Here is an 18,249-nt window from a genome sequence, read left to right as displayed (position 1 = left end):
TTCCTCAGCACCACCTAAGCAAAAAGAAAAAAGCCGGAAGTGGCACTGTGGCTCAAGTGGTAGAGTGCTAGCCTTGAGCTGAAGAGCTGAGGGACAGTGCCCAGGCCCAGAGTTCAGGCCCCACGACCGGACCCCCCACCTCCCCAAAAAATAGAAGTTATGGTCCAGGATAAAGATACTGCACCACCTGATGAAGCATCTGAGGAAGTGGTGCCTTCAGAAGAGCTGTAACGCTCTTCTTGGCTGTGAAGTACATACACCTCATCATCACCTTCATTACCATCAGTACTACACAGCTACATAATTCATGGTCTTCATTGTTCAAGTTGTAGTACACTTCACTGGTGAGTACCCATATAGAATTTTATATGTTGTTAAAAATATGTAGGTTTAAGAGTATAGAGAGGCCGGGCGCTGGTGGCTCACGCCTGTAATCCTAGCTACTCAGGAGGCTGAGATCTGAGGATCACGGTTCAAAGCCACCCCGGGCAGGAGAGACCGTGAGACTCCTATCTCCAATAAACCACCAGAAAACCGGAAGTGGCGTTGTAGCTCAAGTGGTAGAGTGCTCGCCTTGAGCTGAAGAGCTGAGGGACAGCGCCCAGGCCCAGAGTTCAAGCCCCACGACCGACAAAAAAAAAAAAAAAAAAAGAGTATAGAGAGGACTGGGAAGGTGGCTCAGTAGTAGAGTGCTTGCCTTGCATGCCTGTGGCCCGGGGTTCAATTCATAAGCAAAAAAGGCCGGAAGTGGTGCTGTGGCTAAAATGGTAGAGTGCTAGCCTTGAGTTGAAGAGCTGAGGGACAGCACCCTGGCCCAGAGTTCAGGCCCCATGACCAACAACAACAACAAAAAAAGATTGTAGAAAGTGTTTTAGAGCATGTTGTGTTTATAAGAGCTGAGTGCTAGTGGCTCACGCCTGTAATCCTAACTACTCAGAAGGCTGAGATCTGAGGATCACAGTTCAAAGCCAGTCCAGGAAGGAAAGTTTGTGAGACTCTTTATCTCCAATTAGCCATCAGAAAACTGGAAGTGGTTCTGTGGCTCAAGTGGTAGAGCACTAGCCTTGAGCTGAAGAGTTCAAGGACAGTATCTAGGCCCAGAATTCAAGCCCTACAACCAACAATAACAAAAAAAGAGAAATGTTTATGAGAATGTGGAAAAAGTTAATAAGAGACTGGGAAAGGTATAGGAGAATGGGAAAAATTTATAAGGCCTTAATATTATATATATATATTTCTTTATATATCTATATCTATCTATCTATCTATATCTTTTTATAGGGGTTGGGAATGTGGCTTAGGGGTAGGGTGCTTGCCTAGCATGCATGAAGCACTGGGTTTGATTCTTCAGAACCACATACACAGAAAAAGCCAGAAGTCACGCTGTGGCTCAAGTGGTAGAGTGCTAGCCTTGAGCAAATGAAACTTCAGGGATAGTGCCCAGGCCTGAGTTCAAGGCCCAGGACTGGCATATATATATATATATATATATATATATATATATATATATATATATAAAACACTTCTACTTTGTGGATTTTCACCTATCATGGCAGGGGATACTCTGGAATGTAATTCCTGTGATAGGTGAGGGATCACTGTACATAGATTTGTTCAACAGTGATTTGTTCAACAGAAATGTCATGGAACATTCCACAGAAAGCTTTATGCTGAGTAACATAAGCCAGGTATAGAAAGATAGATTCTGCATGTTTTCATAAATTTATGAAATCTAAAAGAACTGAATGATCCATGCAGACAGTACCTCTTCCCAATTCATGCCAGTGCTGCATAACAAACCTCCCTTCTCTGTCTTTACTACTTATCTCTTTATTTGGTGTATTAGTGGTGAAGGCTGGGTCTGACATGTGGAACTTCTAGAGTTGGGCCTCTGGCCTGGAAATCCAGTTAGGGTGGCTAAATAAATGTGTAAATATCTATTGTATAAATGAGAGGGAAAGAGGGAACAGCTGACACTAAGCAAAAGGAAAGAAATATAAATATCACCTGATGTGGAAGAAATAATTATATTGTCAAAGCTCATAGAATTCACAAACTTTATAGACCATGATAATGACAATTTGCCTTGTGAAGGTTAAAATGTGCTCGTGATTTTAACTAAGTCTGACTATTCCACAATACTGTGAAATGTGTGAAATTTATGTAATCACCTAATCTCAATTTTTTTTTTTTTTTTTTGTCGGTCGTGGGGCTTGAACTCTGGGCCTGGGCGCTGTCCCTCAGCTCTTCAGCTCAAGGCCAGCGCTCTACCACTTGAGCTACAGCGCCACTTCCGGTTTTCTGGTGGTTTATTGGAGATAGGAGTCTCACGGTCTCTCCTGCCCGGGCTGGCTTTGAACCGTGATCCTCAGATCTCAGCCTCCTGAGTAGCTAGGATTACAGGCGTGAGCCACCAGCGCCCGGCCTAATCTCAATTTTTTAAGAAAAAAGAAAAGTGAGAGAAGGGATGCATTAGGAGCAATGGGTGACAATGTTGCCAGACACCTTATATTCATATACTGTTTTGTAGAATGGGAACTTCTTTGTATAACTACTTAAAGATAATAAAAAATATCTATTTCATAGTAAGTGTAGTTAATAATAGTACATATACATTTCAAAATGGTTGAAAGCTAGGTGCTGGTGGCTTACACCTATAATCCTAGCTACTTAGAAGGCTGAGATCTGAGGATCAAGATTCAGAGCCAGGACAGGAAAGGTGGCTCAGTGGTAGAGCGCTTGCCTTGCATGCATGAGGCACTGGGTTCGATTCCTCAGCACCACATAAGCAAAAAGAAAAAAAAAAGCTGGAAGTGGTGCTGTGGCTCAAGTGGTAGAGCGCTAGCCTTGAGCTGAAGAGCTGAGGGACAGCACCAAGGCCCAGAGTTCAGGCACCACGACCGGACCCTCCCCCCCCAAAAAAAAAAAAAAAATTCAGAGCAAACCTGGACAGGAAAGTCCATTGGAGACTCTTATCTCCAATTAACCACCAGAAAACCGGAAGTGGCACTGTGGCTCAAAGTGCTAGATGAAAGAGCTCAGGGACAGTGTCCAGGCCCTGAGTTCAAGCCTCAGGACTGGCAAAAAAAGGTGAAAGACAGGTTAGGTAAGAGGGTGCAGCCAGGCTGGAGTGGTGACACTGGCATTAGAGACTGCAGTGAGTGCCAATATTATTTCAATGTGAACAGAACCTTCCAATTGGCACTGCTGGTAGAGCACCTGTTGAAGTGGCTGCCCCCAGGACAGAGAGTGGGCCTTTCCTGGAGGTGGTATTCCATCTGCTGACGTTCTTCCATTGCCCAAGGTCCCCAGCGTTATGCTCATCAAGACAGGTGTTTGTGTCATCACAAACATGAAAGCTAAGTGCAACACCCACTTGGCCAAATTTCCAACCTTATGGAACATCCTGGGGTTGGAGGAGATGAACAGAATGGCCCAAACAGGGGCCACATTGTCACTGATGTGGCCCAAAACAGGCTTGTGCTTGATTGAGGTCTTCCTCAAGAGCATCAGAGATGCAATGAGGATCAGCCAGATCCATTGGTGTCCATTCCACCAAGGCCTCAGGAAGGACCTTGCTGGATTGGTCAGAAGACCCTCCAGTGTTGCAGGCAGGACCCTAGCAGCTCCACTTCCTGGAAATCCCTTTCCATAGGAAAGGTGTGATGTGAGGAGGTGTGAGCCCTTGGAGAAGACCTTTTTCCTGGTTACTCAGCCACCATTGATGTCCTCTACAAGCTCTACTTTCAAGATGAACATCTCAGAACTACTTCCAACACATAGCTACTCTCATAAGCAAACCCAGTCACTGTGAGTCAAGCCAGTGAATTCTGGGGTGTGCAAAAGATGATGTTTTTTGTTTAACTTTCTCTGTGCTTGCTTGCTTGCTTGCTTGCTTTCCTTCCTTTCTTCCTTCCTTTCTTCCCTTCTTTCCTTTCTTTCTTTCAGTCATAGGGCTTGAACTCGGAGCCTGGGAGCTGTCCCTAAGCTCTTTAGATCAAGGCAAGTGCTGTACCACTTGAGCCACAGCGCCTCTTCCATTTTTCTGGTGGTTAATTGGAGATAAAAGTCTCATGGGCTTTTCTGCCCCAGCTGACTTTGAACCAAGATACTCTGATCTCAGCCTCCTGAGTAGCTAGGATTACAGGTGTGAGCCACCGGCACCCAGCAGTATGTTTTATAGTTAATATGAGAACTTTGAATATTTGTAACTTACAGAAATTCTGAATTAGTTTAAAACACTTTCAGAAATGAGTTCTGGCATGGCTAGGCCCTTGGCTCATTGTCCCCTCCCCTCCCCCTGATCTTGGGGCTTGAATTCAGCAGGGCCTGGGCACTGTTCCAGCCTCTTTATGTTCAAGGCTAATGCTCTGCCACTTGAGCCACAGCACCACTTCCGGCTTTTACTGCTTATATGGTGCTGAGGAATTGAACCCAGGGGCTCATGCATGCAAGGCAAGAACTCTACCACTGAGCCACCTTCCCAGCCCCAGTTGTGGGTCTTGAACTCTTGTGCTTGCTTGCTTTCTTCTTTCTTCCTTCCTTCCTTTCTTTTTTCTTTCCTTCCTTCCTTCCTTCCTTTCTTCCTTTTCTTTCTTTTTCTTTCTCCCTTCCTTCCTTCCTTTCTTTCTTTTTTTCTTTCTTTCTTCCTTTTCTGTCTTTCGTTCTTTCTTGTTGGCCATGGGGCTTGAACTCTGGGCCTGGGAACTGTCCTTCAGCTCTTCAGCTCAAGGCTAGTGTTCTTAGCACTTGAGCCACAATGTCACTTCTGGATTACAGGCGTGAGCCACCTTATTTATATATTTATTTTTTAAAAATGATCACTTTCTTTCCATTGTGTGGCTTGAACTCTGGGCCTGGGCATTGTCCCTGAGCTGAAGGGCTCAAGGTGAGTACCACTTGAACCACAGTGCTCCTTCCATTTTTCTGGTGGTTTATTGGAGATAGGAGTCTTGTGGACTTTGCTTACTGGGCTGGCTTTGAACCGTGATCCTCAGATCTCAGCCTCCTGAGTAGCTAGGATTACAGGCATGAGCCACTGGTGCCTGGCTTAGACTTCTCTATCTCTGTCTCTCTCTCAACTCTGGGTCTGGGCACTGTCTTAGCTCTTCAGCTCAAGGCTAGTGCTCTACCACTTAGAGCCACAGTGCCAGTTCTGGCTTTTTCTGCTCATACGGTGCTGAGGAATCAAACCCAGGGCCTCATACATACAAGGCAAGCACTTTACCACTGAGCTACCTTCCCATCCCTTTCATCACTTTTATCTCACCTTTTCCTTCCCAAACCAATCTCAGTAAGCCTCATTTATTTTCACAAGTGAACATAAAGCATTTTGACCATACTCACCCTTTCCATTTTCCTTTGCCATTCCTTTAGCACCTCTAGCACTTCCACCCCATTTGTCATGTAATTGTATTGTAATCATTTGAAGACGGTTCACCTTATTTCACACATGTATGATCCCTTGCTCACTTACTTTCCCAGTACCTACTGCCTTTGTCATTTAATAGCTCTGTTAAGTTTTTTTTGTTTTTTTTTTTTGTTTTTTTTTTTTGTCGGCCGTGGGGCTTGAACTCTGGGCCTGGGCGCTGTCCCTCAGCTCTTCAGCTCAAGGCGAGCGCTCTACCACTTGAGCTACAGCGCCACTTCCGGTTTTCTGGTGGTTTATTGGAGATAGGAGTCTCACGGTCTCTCCTGCCCGGGCTGGCTTTGAACCGCGATCCTCAGATCTCAGCCTCCTGAGTAGCTAGGATTACAGGCGTGAGCCACCAGCGCCCGGCTAAGTTTTTTTTTTAATAGTGAAATAAGGAGGATAGAAATTACAATGCAAGCTATCTCCCCATAGTCAGAAGTTTTTGTTTTGTTTTGTTTCTGTAGGTCGTGGGTCTTGAACTCTGGGCCTGGGCGCTATCCCTGAGGTCTTCAGCTCAAGGCTAACACTTTACCACTTGAGCCACAGCTCCACTTCCGGTTTTCTGGTGGTTAATTGGAGATAAGACTCTCATGGACTTTCCTGCCCTGGCTGGCTTTGAACCATGATCCCCAGATCTCAGCCTCTTGAGTAGCTGGTATTACAGGTGTGAGCCACCAGCACCTAGGTTTTTTTTTTTTTTTTTTTTTTTTTTTTAGTGCCAGTCCTGGGGCTTAAATTCTATAGGTGCTGTCCCTGAGGTCTTTTTTTTTTTTTTCCTCAAGGTTAGTGCTCTACCTCTTGAGCCATATCTCCACTTCTGGCTTTTTGCTTTTTAGTTGGAGATCAGAGTCTCATGGAGTTTCTTGTCTGGACTGGCTTCAAACCTCTTAAGAAATCTCAGCCTCCTGAGTAGCTAGAATTACAGGCATGATCTCAGTGAGTTTTGTTTTATCATCTTCATTTACAAATATAATATTTTCCTCTACCTCCTCAAACAGTTCTACCATTAAAAACATATATATGTAATCCAACATACATACGCATGCCGGGCACCAGCGGCTCAGGCCTGTTTTCCTAGCTACTCAGGAGGCTGAAATCTGAGGACCAAGGTTCAAAGCCAGCCAGGGCAACAAAGTCCATATAATCTTATCTCCAATAAATCACCAGAAAGCCAGAAGTGGCGCTGTGGCTCAAGTGGTAAAGTGAGCTGAAGACCTCAGGGATAGCGCCCAGGGATAGCGCCCAGGCCCAGAGTTCAAGACCCACGACCGACAAAAAGAACCTCAAAACAATATATACTCATGTATGTGTATAAAATCGTGTGTGTGTGTGTATGCATGTTTGTATGTTTACCTATTCCCTGGAGCCCAATCCACTGTCTCCTGAATTTCCCTTGGGAACCTGAAAGGGGTCTCCTAGGTCTTTCTTGCCCCGACCTAGAGGCGCATGCGCAACTTGAGCCCTGTGATTGGATGGAGTCTAGTCGGCTGGGTCGCGTCACTTCCGAGGCGGGAGGATGAAGTTGGTCCACCATGGTTTCTTTCAAGTGCAGGTAGAGGCCGCGGGGGGCGTCCTTGCGTGGGGGACGGAGTCAGACTGTGAGCTGAGGGTTCACTTGAGGCGCTGCTTGCCCGGGTGAGGGGCGGGGAGCGGCGTGGAGGCTGAGCGCAGGCTGCGGACCCCGCGGGGCCCGCTGCGTCCTCGGGAGCCTTCCGGTTCCCCGCGACGCCCCCCACTTCGAAGGAGGCTGAGCCCAGCTCTGGAGGCCGGAGCGCCGGCTCGGGCGCCGAGGCCCTCATGGCCTGCGTTGTCGTGGCTGGAAACCCGAGCGGTGGTGCGGCGGTTTTCCCCCAACCCCCTCCCTCGAGGCTGGGCGGTGCCTGTCGGAGGCTGCGACGCCCCAAGTTCGCATGCGCGCGCCCGTCGGGCCTCAGTTCCGTCGCGGGAGCCGCCTGCAGCGTGAGCGGGAAGGTGTGGGTGGACTGACCGGACCGGGGCTCTGAGGCCCGTGGCACACCCTAGCTTGGTGACAGGTACCAAGACCATACCGTTTTTCAGAAGGCAGGGGAGGGTACTGATGGTTAGTTGACTGAATCTCCAACCCTTGTCAACTTGGGCAAATATCCTAAGTCCTTCGCGTCTGTTTTTTTTCTTCCCAGGGGCAACTTTGCGAAATAATCCGCCCACCCGTAAAGCTGCAGATGAATATAAAGGAGATACGATTCTGTTAGGTTCTTAAGCATTTGCTATAGTGATTTGAGTTTATTCTTTCTGAGAACCAGAAGGGGCGCTGTGGCTCAAGGGGTAGAGTGTTAGCCTTGAGCTGAAGAGCTGAGGGACAGCGCCCAGGTTCCCCCCCCCCAAAAAAAATATAAAAAATAAAAGACTAATGTCTGAAGATGTACCTCAATGTAGAGCATTAGCTTAGTGTGTGAATCTGGGGTTTCATCTCTAACCTTCCCCCCAGGCATGTTTGGCACACATATGTAGTAGTCCTAGTTACTCTGAACTCCGGGAGCCGACACAAGAGAGTCACTTGAAGTCAGGAGCTCAAGGGCAACCTAGTGAGATACCGTATATGATAATTTTTAAAAGTGAAAAAAAAAATTGGAGTCTTGCTGTAACCCGATCCATCTATGGAGGCCCTCAATTTTGTCCGTAGATAATGCTTTTGTGTTTATCCTGAGCCTTATGCTAGGAGCAAGTGGAAATGGAAGAGTCTGTGGCTAGAATTTGGTCCGGGGTGACCACTCCTGGATTTCCCTAGAGTGGCGTTACAACAGTTTCAAAAGCAGTGTGGTAGCGGAGCACTGGTGGCTCACCCTGTAATCCTAGCTACCTAGGGAGCTGCGACCTGAGGATCGTGGTTCAAAGCTAGCCTGGGCAGAAAAGTCCATTAGCCTCTTAACACCAATTAATCACAGAAAAATCTGGAAGTAGCGTCGTGGCTCAGATGGTAGAGCACTAGCCTTGAATAAAAGGAGCCCAGGGACAGCACCCAGGCCCAGAGTTGAAGCCCCAGGACTGGCAAAAAAAAAGCAATGTAGTGAGGCTTGATTAATAGCTGACTGAAAGTTATGTAGTACAAAATATTCAGCAGTGAGTGACTATTGAGATAAGTGTTACAAAGTTGCATGTCAAAGCCAGTTCCAAGGAGCTTGGGAAAAGAAATATGGCCTAACATACTTTTGAAAAAACACTACATCCACTAGTGATGGCTGTCACTTGTAGACAGATGCCTGTCCATTTAGAGGGAAATTCAGGGCTTCACTTCAGTAGTATGGGTAGCCCATTATTATTAGAGGCTATTTTACCATCAGAAGAGAAGCCAGCCTGAAGGCAAGACTGTGAGGTTGATAATATCTCATTGAAATCATAGTAATCATAACTTGCATCACTTCTGCATTTTCTGATTAGATAAAACAATAGATTCCTTTTTTTTTTCTTCTTAAAAGATTTCTTTGGGGGGCTGGGAAGGTGGCTCAGTGGTAGAGTGCTTGCTTTGTATGCATGAGGCCCTGAGTTCGATTCCTGAGCACCACATAAACAGAAAAAGCTGGAAGTGGCCCTGTGGCTCAGATGGTAAGAGCACTAGTCTTGAGCTAAAAAGAGCTGATGAGCTGAGGGATAGCACCCAGGCCTAGAGTTCAGGCCCCAGGACTGGCAAAAAAAAAAAAAAAAAAAAGATTTCTTTGGCTGGGAATGTGGCTTAGTGGTAGAGTGCTTGCCTAGCATGCATGAAGCCCTGGATTTGATTCCTCAGTACCACATAAACTGGAAAAACCAGAAGTGGCACTGTGGTTCAAGCAGTAGAGTGCTTGAGCAAAAGCAGCTCAGGGACAGTGCCCAGGCCCAGAGTTCAAGCCTCATGACTGGCAAAAAAAAAAAAAAAAAAAAGGATCTGTTTTACTCAAACATGTAACAGAGTGTTTGCAGGAAGGGAGCTGTTTGTGTCCTCCCTACCATATTTCTGTCCTCTGCTTCATAATAATAGAGATCAGAAGCATTTATTTATTTATTTTGCCAGTCCTGAGGCTTGAGCTCAGGGCCGAGGCTCTGTCCGTGAGCTTCTTTTGCTCAAGGCTAGTGCTCTGCCACTTGAGCTACAATGCCACTTCTGGCTTTTTCTGTGTATGTGGTTCCGAAGAATCGAACCCAGGACTTCATACATCTTAGGCAAGCACTCTACCACTGAGCCACATTCCCAGTCCCTGAAAGTAATTTTTTTTGGTTGCGGGGCTTGAACTCTGGGCCTGGACACTATCCCTCAGCTCTTCAGCTCAGGGCTAGCGCTCTACCACTTGAGGCACAGCTCCACTTCAGATTTTCTGGTGGTTAATTGGAGCTAAGAGTCTCATTGACTTTCCTGCCCAGGCTGATTTTGAGCTGTGATCCTCAGATCTCAGCCTCCTCAGTAGCTAGGATTACAAGCATGAGCCACCGGCGCCCAGCTTGAAAGTAATTTTACAAAGTATTTTTAGTGAACCTTCTTTTTTTTTTTTTTTTGGGTATGGTCGTGGGGCCTGAACTCTGGGCCTGGGCGCTGTCCCTCAGCTCTTCAGCTCAAGGCTAGCGCTCTACCACTTGAGCCACAGCGCCACTTCCAGCTTTTTTTTTCCTTTTTGCTTATGTGGTGCTGAGGAATCGAACTCAGGGCCTCAGGCATGCAAGGCAAGTGCTGTACCACTGAGCCACCTTCCCAGCCCCTGAACCTTCATTTTTATGTGGCTGTTTATACAAGTCAGGTATGTATTTTTCACTTGTGGTAGTGTCAGTTTTGCTCATCAAGGTCTAGATTAGAGCCAGGTGTAGTGGCTCATACCTTTACACCTGTAATCCTAGCTATTCAGGAGGTTAAGACCTGGAAGATAATGGTACAAAACCAGACATGTCAGAAAACTCTGAGAGATTACATCTCCAATGAATCAGCAACAAACTAGATTAGAGATACTGGTTCAGGTGGTAGTCAGCTGAGAAAGCAACCCCATACCAGTAAGATAAAAATAAAAAAGTTTGGATTTGGGGGTCACTTGGATTTTCAGATTAGGGCCACTCAGCCTGTAAGAGTTAATATTTGATCCACTTAGGCCCTCTGGCTAGAGGGAACTGGCTGCTTGGAAACACAGCATAGATGGGAAAAGCTATGCGAGGAACACATGGCTCATGTGTGTAGTCCTAGTTACTGAGATTTGAGGATTGGGGTTCAAAGCCAGTTTAGGCAGGAAAGTCCATCACACTCTTACGTCCAGTTAACCACCAACAAACTGGAAGCGGAACTGTGGCTCAAGTGGTAGAGCAAAAAAAAAGCTCAGAGACAGCACCTAGGCCTTGATTGTAAGCCTCAGGACCAGCACCCCCACCCCTAAAATGTTAATATATGTAATAGTTTATTGAGCATTTGTGATTTGCTATGCTAAGAACTTCATTATAGCCAGGGGTCAGTGGCTCAGGTCTGTAATCCTAGCTACTCAGGAGGCTGAGATCTGAGGATCACAGTTCCAAGCCAACCTGGGCAGGAAAATCCATGAGACTCTTATCTTCAATAAACCACTCAGAAAACCAGAAGTAGTACTGTGGCTCGCCTTGAGCTGAAGAGCTGAGGGATAGTGCCCAGGCCGAGTTCAAGCCACATGACTAAAAAAAAAAACTTCAGGGGCTGGGAAGGTGGCTCAGTGGTAGAGCACTTGCCTTGCATGCATAAGGCCCTGGGTTCGATTCCTCAGCACCACATTAAGCAAAAAGAAAAAAGCCGGAAGTGGCGCTGTGGCTCAAGTGGTAGAGCGCTAGCCTTGAGCTGAAGAGCTGAGGGACAGCGCCCAGGCCCAGAGTTCAGGCCCCACGACCGGACCCAAAAAAAAAAAAAAAAAAAAAAACAACAACAACAAAAAAACTTCATTATAGGTTTTCAAGTTTTCAAGACAGTAAGCTACTGTATTTATTTATATAGGAATAAATGGCCTGCAAGATGGTAAGAATTTTATGCACAGGCACACAACTATAAAAGAACAGAGTCAGTTTCATGTCACTCCCAAGCTCAGTGCTTACCTACATATCACGTTCATTTCTCTTCTTCCTCCTCCTGCTCCTCCTCCACCTCTTTTTTCCCAGGCAAGTGCACTGCCACTGAGCTACACTTCAGCCCACCATTCCTTCATTTAACAGGTATTTATTGAATTCCTATTGTGTACCTACAATGTGCTAGCTCTTTGGGGAAATAATAGTGACCAAAACAGATACAGCCTTTCTCCTCAAGTTGTAAATAGACCACGAAGGTAAACATGAATTTCAATTGTGATGTGTGGTGTGGAGGATTGTAGAGGGTCCTATGAGGATACTTGATGGGGTCAGTGATAGGGGAGGGAATAGGGAGAGGCTGTCCCCAGCTGTCTTGGAGTAATTGGGCAAAGAGTTACAAGGCTGTCTTGGAGTTAATTAGGCAAAGAGCTACCAGTGGCCATGTGGGAAGCCTTGAGACCTTGACACAAGCAGGAGCTTGTGTATTATCCTGTATTACAGTGACTGGGGGTGGGGAAATTGGGTGAGGTAAAATCCTGTACTGCTCCTTGACTAGTTTACTTTTCAGAACATGCAATCTAGCTCCATAGTTTGCATCTTATTTTCTTTTTTTTTTTTTTTCGGGTCCGGTCGTTGGGCCTGAACTCTTGGCCTGGGCGCTGTCCCTCAGCTCTTCAGCTCAAGGCTAGCGCTCTACTACTTCCGGCTTTTTTCTTTTTTCGTATGTGGTACTGAGGAATCGAACCCAGGGCCTCGAGCATGCAAGGCAAGTGCTCTGCCACTGAGCCACCTTCCCAGCCCTGCATCTTATTTTCTAGCTGTGCGTCAGAGCCCAGTTTCCTGTGTTCAAATATATGGCTAGACTACTTGGTACCCACAGGATGGGATATGGGGATAGGAAATGGGATAAATATCTAAATATGAGACCTTATCAGCATATAGTAATTTGCAGTGGGCAGTCAATTCAATGCCAAGTGCCAAAATTGTATCTCATCATGTGTGTCTCTGGTTTAACATTGTTTCATCCTTCCCTGCTTCAAGCCTGTTGTTAGCTTCCAAGGATACAAACATGTATAGACTCTTTCCTTCCACTGTGGTACTTCAGTATGTCACCTGCCTGCTACTTAAGATGCTACAGAGGTTAGTTTTGTTTTTCAGCTGTGGGGCTTGAACTCAGGGCCTGGGCTGTTTTGCTCAAGGCTAGTGCTCTACCACTTTGAACCACAGTGCTACTTCTGGTTTACTGGCAGTTCTTTGGAAATAAGTCTCTCACAGCCTTTTCTGCCAGGGCTGGCTTTGAACTGAGATTCTCAAATCTCAGCCTCCTGAGCAGCTAGGATCACAGGCATGAGCCACCGGCACCCAGCCAGTATTTTTTATTTAGCATGTGCTAGGGTTACAGTGGTGAAAAAGTAGGGGCATGATCTCTGCCCTCTTTAGCTTAAACTCCCAGAGAAGGGAGAAAGGGTTGGGACTGTGAGACTCTTAACAGTAGAGGCCAGGGGTATTGGTCTGGTGGGCCATGCCAAGGACTTGGGTTTTTCTGAGAGTGGGAAGCCATAGGAGATTTTCAGTCAGGGAATGGTCTCATTAGATTTGTGTAGGAAAGATCTGGCTCTTCAATGGGGACCCAAGATATGGATTGAGTGCTATTTACCAGGTAGGATTGCTAAACAAGGAAGGAGGGGATTCTCCTCACTTCTCAGTTTCCTTGCAAATCACAGATACTTGAAATCCACAGTGGAAAACATTTTTAGGAAGGAGCTTCACAAAATGGGGAGTCTCCCAAGGTAGAAGTTTAGCAAAGATTTAGTACTGGAGGGAAAGTAGGAAAGGGAGAAAAATAGATCCTGCTTCCCACACTGGAAATGGGAGTAGATGGTCAAAATGATAGTTTTTATCTGGAATTTGAGCTGGTAGGGAGGGGGCTATACTTGGTCATGCGGTCTAGCCACTCCTAGTTATTAAACACAATGGAAAACATGAGCTGGGCACAAGTGGCTCATGCCTGTAATCCTAGCTAGTCAGAAGGTTGGAATCTGAGGACCTTGGTTCAAGGCCAACTCGGGCAGGGAGTTCATGAAGCTCTTATCTCCAATTAAACAGCAAAAAGCCAGAGTGGAGCTGTGGCTCAAGTTGTAGAGCATAGCTTTGGGCATAAAAGCTCAGAGACAGTGTACAGGCCCAGAGTTCAAGCCCTAGACCTGGCACGAACGTGAAGAAGTGATATTTAGGCTTACCCAAACAAAACACAGGTATTATTAGTGTAAATATCAGAACATGCATTTGCCAGCATTCCCTCCAATTTTGTCTCTACCTCTTATAGTTCTTTTTTTTTTTTTTTTTTGGTTGGTCTTGGAGCTTGAACTCTGGGCGTGGGCGCTGTCCCTCAGCTCTTCAGCTCAAGGAGAGCACTCTACTGCTTGAGCCACAGTGCCACTTCAGGTTTTCTGGAGGTTAATTGGAGATAAGAGTCTAATGGATTTTTCTGCCCAGGCTGGCTTTGAACTGTGATCCTCAGATCTCAGCCTTCTGAGTAGCTAGGATTACAGGTATGAGCCACTGGTGCCCAGCTATAGTTATAACTTAACATCTGAGGAGAAGATGGTAGGTAGGGAATTTCTGTTCAGCTTACTTCCTGGTTTGAATTTCTTAGTCTAGTGCTGTTTAAAAATTGACATAATTTGGGGCTGGGAAGGTGGCTCAGTGGTAGAGCGCTTGCCTTGCATGCCTGAGGCCCTGGGTTCGATTCCTCAGCACCACATAAGCAAAAAGAACAAAAAAAAGCCGGAAGTGGCGCTGTGGCTCAAGGGGTAGAGTGCTAGCCTTGAGCTGAAGAGCTGAGGGACAGCGCCCAGGCCCAGAGTTCAGGCCCCATGACTGGACCCCCCCCAAAAAAATTGACATAATCTATCATATCAACAGGCTAGAGAAAAAAATTCACATGATCATATTAATAGATGTAGAAGAAGTATTTAACAAGTTTCAACACTGTTCATAAGGACAATTCTCAGCAAATTGGGAATATAAGACAGTTCTCTCAACTATAGCTAAAATCTTTTTTCTTTCTTTTTTTTGCTTTGTGCTACTACTCTGTATCCAAGAGTTGTCCCTTTGCTTATTCTCTCAAGACTGGTGCTCTACCTTCTTTCAGTCTGTTGGTGGTTAATTGGAGATAAGAGACTCACAGACTTTCCTATCTGGACTGGCCTTGAACTTTGTTCCTCATATCTCAGTCCAGCTTCCTGAGGAGTTAGGATTACAGGAATGAACCACAGACAACTGGCTTCATAACACCTTTTTTTTTTTTTTTTGGTCGGTCATGGGGCTTGAACTCGGCCTGAGCACTGTCCCTAGGCTCTTAAGCTCAAGGCTAGCTCTCTACCACTTGAGCTACAGCACCACTTCTGGTTTTCTGGTGGCTTATTGGAGATAAGAATTTCATGGCCTTTCCTTCTCAGGCTACCTTTGAACCGAGACCCTTAGATCTCAGCCTCCTGAATAGCTAGGGTGGCAGGTTTGAGCCACCAGCACCCAGCCTTTTTTTTTTTTTTTTAAATCAGTCTAGGCTTTAACTCAGTGCTTGGGTACTGTCCCTGAGCTTTTGTGCTCAAGGCTAGCATTCTACCACTTGAGCCACAGCTCTATGTCCAGCCTTTTTTTTTTTTGGGGGGGGGTTCGGTCGTGGGGCCTGAACTCTGGGCCTGGGCGCTGTCCCTCAGCTCTTCAGCTCAGGCTAGCGCTCTACTACTTGAGCCACAGCGCCACTTCTGGCTTTTTTCTTTTTGCTTATGCGGTGCTGAGGAATCGAACCCAGGGCCTCATGCATGCAAGGCAAGCACTCTACCACTGAGCCACCTTCCCAGCCCCCTATGTCCAGCTTTTGCTGGTTAATTGGAAATAAGAGTTTTCTTCCCTGGCTGGCTCAGTGCTCCTCAGATCTCAGCTTCCTAAGTAGCTAGGATTACAGGCATGAGCCACTTTTGCCCATCCTTTGTGTGCACGGGCGTGTATGTGTGTGCTGGTACTGGAGTTTGAACTTAAGGTTGGCATTCCACCAGTTGAACCACAGCTCCACTTCTGCCTTTTTGCCGGTTCATTGGAGATAAGAAGTAAATGAAGAGATATTCCATGTTCATGACTAGCCACCTCATTAATGTCTCTGGTAATGATAAGATCGTAAGTGAGCATGGTAGTGAGTGGCTGAAGTATGATGCAAGATAGGATGATAGGGGACAGGAGGTCAAGGAACTGAGAGGGCAGGGTACTGGAAGAAGTATCCATATCAATACAAATTACTAAGAATTATGACAACAGGGGAAGTTCAGAAGAGAGGAACTCAAGGTCTCCAGATAATGGATGGCAAAGGGGATGGCCAGGGGGAAGATGCATGATTTGAATGAAGGGTAGTGGGTAGTCGAGCCTGACTGGTTATAGGAGGAGGAACAAAGATGACCCTACTGTACCTCCAAGCCATTATGTAGGCGTGTGGAGAGTACACAGCCACCACTGCACAGGACTGCAGGAGAGCCTGTCCTCAGGAAGCACCAGGCATTGTTGGAGCAAGAGGAGTAAAGGTACCATTCTGAGTAGAGGCTGAAAATGAAAAGGATCTTTCTGGGAATAGACCACAAGGTCTCAGAATAACGGGGTTGAGAGATGGGGTAGAAAAGGTTATATACAACGTGGTTTGGGATTCAGGAGCCAGAAGATATCCTAAATTTTTTGGTCTGCTAATAGTGACTGATGTAAGGGCCTGGTGAGATTGGTCCCAGTTGTTTCCAAGCATTTGGAGTGGTGGGGTGCAGGTAGGAGGCCTGGGGGAGCTGCTACCAGATTCCTGAGGCTGGAAGAGAGGCAATGTCAAATCCTGTCAGTGGAAGTCAGCAGATCATGCTGGCTAATAGCTACAGAGATATTCAGGGTCTCCAAAGTTTAGTGTTCATCAAGCCCACCAGAGGACGACCTAGAGAGCCAGATTCCCAGATCTCAACTCTTCTGTATTAGTGGTCTTCAGTCTGAGTAGGGTCCTGGATCTATATTTTAACATGCTTCTGAAGCAGGTAGTGATTGGACTACATTGATGCAATGTGACTCTGAGCTCTCTGGTGCATAAAATGTATCAGGAACTGAATGAAGTGTGGAAATCTGATGATATACTCTGTAGTCACCTGTCTCAGGTCCCACCTAAAGTCCTGTTTAAGACCCTACCCACCATGCTACTCACTATTGATGTCATAGTAACTTGACATTGGTCAGTTTGTTCCTTTTAGTGTTCTAAGTAGATTTGTTAGCAGATTTCATAGAGCTGATTATAGACACTAATCTAGCATCATTTGAGTGAAATTGAACATGAGAAATGGAAATGGCTGATGTACACAAAAGAACAGTACAGTAAAACTCCACATATCCATCATCCCACCTCAACAACCTTCAGCATTTTTCCATATGACAGAAAAGACACCCAAATCCTGCCTTTTCTGACTCAAATGCGCTCCTCCACCCCCCCCCCCCCCCGCACCCCTCCTGTTGTGAGGCCTGAACTCTGGGCCTGGGCGCTGTCCCTTAGCTCTTCAGCTCAAGGCTAGCACTCTACCACTTGAGCCACAGTGCTACTTCTGTTTTTTTTTTCTGCTTATGTGGTGAAGGCAAGCTCAGTGGTAGAGTGCTTGCCTTGCATGCATGAGGCCCTGGATTCGATTCCTCAGCACCACATAAGCAGAAAAAAGCCGGAAGTGGTGCTGTGGCTCAAGTAGTAGAGCGCTAGCCTTGAATTGAAGAGCTGAGGAACAGGATCCAGGCCCAGAGTTCAAGCCCCACGACTGACCAAAAAAAAGTCTAGCTGGGTGATGGTGGCTCATGCCACTGTCTAGTTACTCTGGAGGCTGATATATAAGGATCCAAGTTCTAAGCCAGTCCAGAGATTCCTTTTTTTTTCTTCTGGTCCTGGGGCTTGAACTCAGCCTGGGCGCTGTCCCTGAGCCTCTCTGTGCTCCTGAGCCTCTCTGTGCTCAAGGCTAATGCTCTACCACTTAAGCCACAGTGCCACTTCCAGCTTTTTCTGTTTATGTGGTACTGAGAAATCAAATCCAGGGCTTCATGCATGCTAGGCAAGCACTTTACCACAAGCCACATTCCTGGCCCCCTCCCCGCCTTTTTTTTGGCTGGTTCTGGGGCTTGAATTCTGGGCCTGGGTGCTATTCCTGAGTCTTTTGCTCAAGGCTAGCATTCTACCACTTGAGCCACAGCACCACTTCCAGCTTTTTCTGAGTATTTTATTGGAGATAATAGTCTTACGGGCTTACCTGCTCAGGCTGGCTTCAAACTGTGATCAGATCTCAGCTTCCTGAATAGCTAGTATTGCAGGCATGAGCTACCAGTGCCTGGCTAGGTAAGGCTATTTTTAAACATAAGTGTAGATGTTGGCAATGGCAGCACCATCTCAGGTTATCACGTGTTCCTTCAATTAAGTGGGTCTCTGCTTTCCTGTATATTTCCTGGCATTAAAGTCAGTATAATATAGATTTTAAGTAGAATCATCATATACTTTTTCTTTAAAGTGCTGCTTCAGAGTAAAGGGCATTTCCCAGTTAAATTTCACAATTGTGTTTTTCAGTTCCAAAAATAACTTGGAATTCAGGGTGAAACATGGTCCTAGATAAATTACAGTAAGGCAGATTGAGAGAGACAGTGGGCAGCGGCAGATTGTGTATCTAAACCTGCCACTGTTTAGATATAGTTTATTGCATTCCAAAATAATCAAGAATCCAACACTGAGACTATTTGAAGCAACATTTAATTCTTCCTGGATTGTAACTTGG

General features: G+C 46.1%; 1 protein-coding gene across 5 annotated transcripts in view; it reads left to right on the top strand.

Annotated features, from left to right (window-relative positions):
* The first annotated feature begins 6,882 nt into the window (after positions 1 to 6,882).
* The window catches only part of Dhrs7b (dehydrogenase/reductase 7B), a 42,378-nt gene continuing 31,011 nt past the window's right edge, over positions 6,883 to 18,249 (top strand). The window contains exons 1-2 of one of the 5 annotated variants that reach the window (XM_070027532.1): positions 6,928 to 6,965; positions 11,522 to 11,575. Coding sequence is in view for 1 of the 5 variants with exons in the window: in XM_070027530.1 (XP_069883631.1) it covers positions 6,946 to 6,965 (20 nt within the window). In the remaining 4 variants the exon portion in view is untranslated. Of the gene's footprint in view, positions 6,966 to 7,314; positions 7,447 to 11,521; positions 11,576 to 18,249 lie in introns of those variants that run through there. The other 4 variants (XM_070027533.1, XM_070027530.1, XM_070027529.1 and 1 more) reach the window with 4 other exon arrangements.

Source organism: Dipodomys merriami, unplaced genomic scaffold (genome assembly GCF_024711535.1).
Source record: "Dipodomys merriami isolate MVZ:Mamm:240054 unplaced genomic scaffold, mDipMer1.0.p SCAF_19, whole genome shotgun sequence".
Classification (NCBI taxonomy): domain Eukaryota; kingdom Metazoa; phylum Chordata; class Mammalia; order Rodentia; family Heteromyidae; genus Dipodomys; species Dipodomys merriami.
This window is presented reverse-complemented; position numbering and strand designations above follow the sequence as displayed.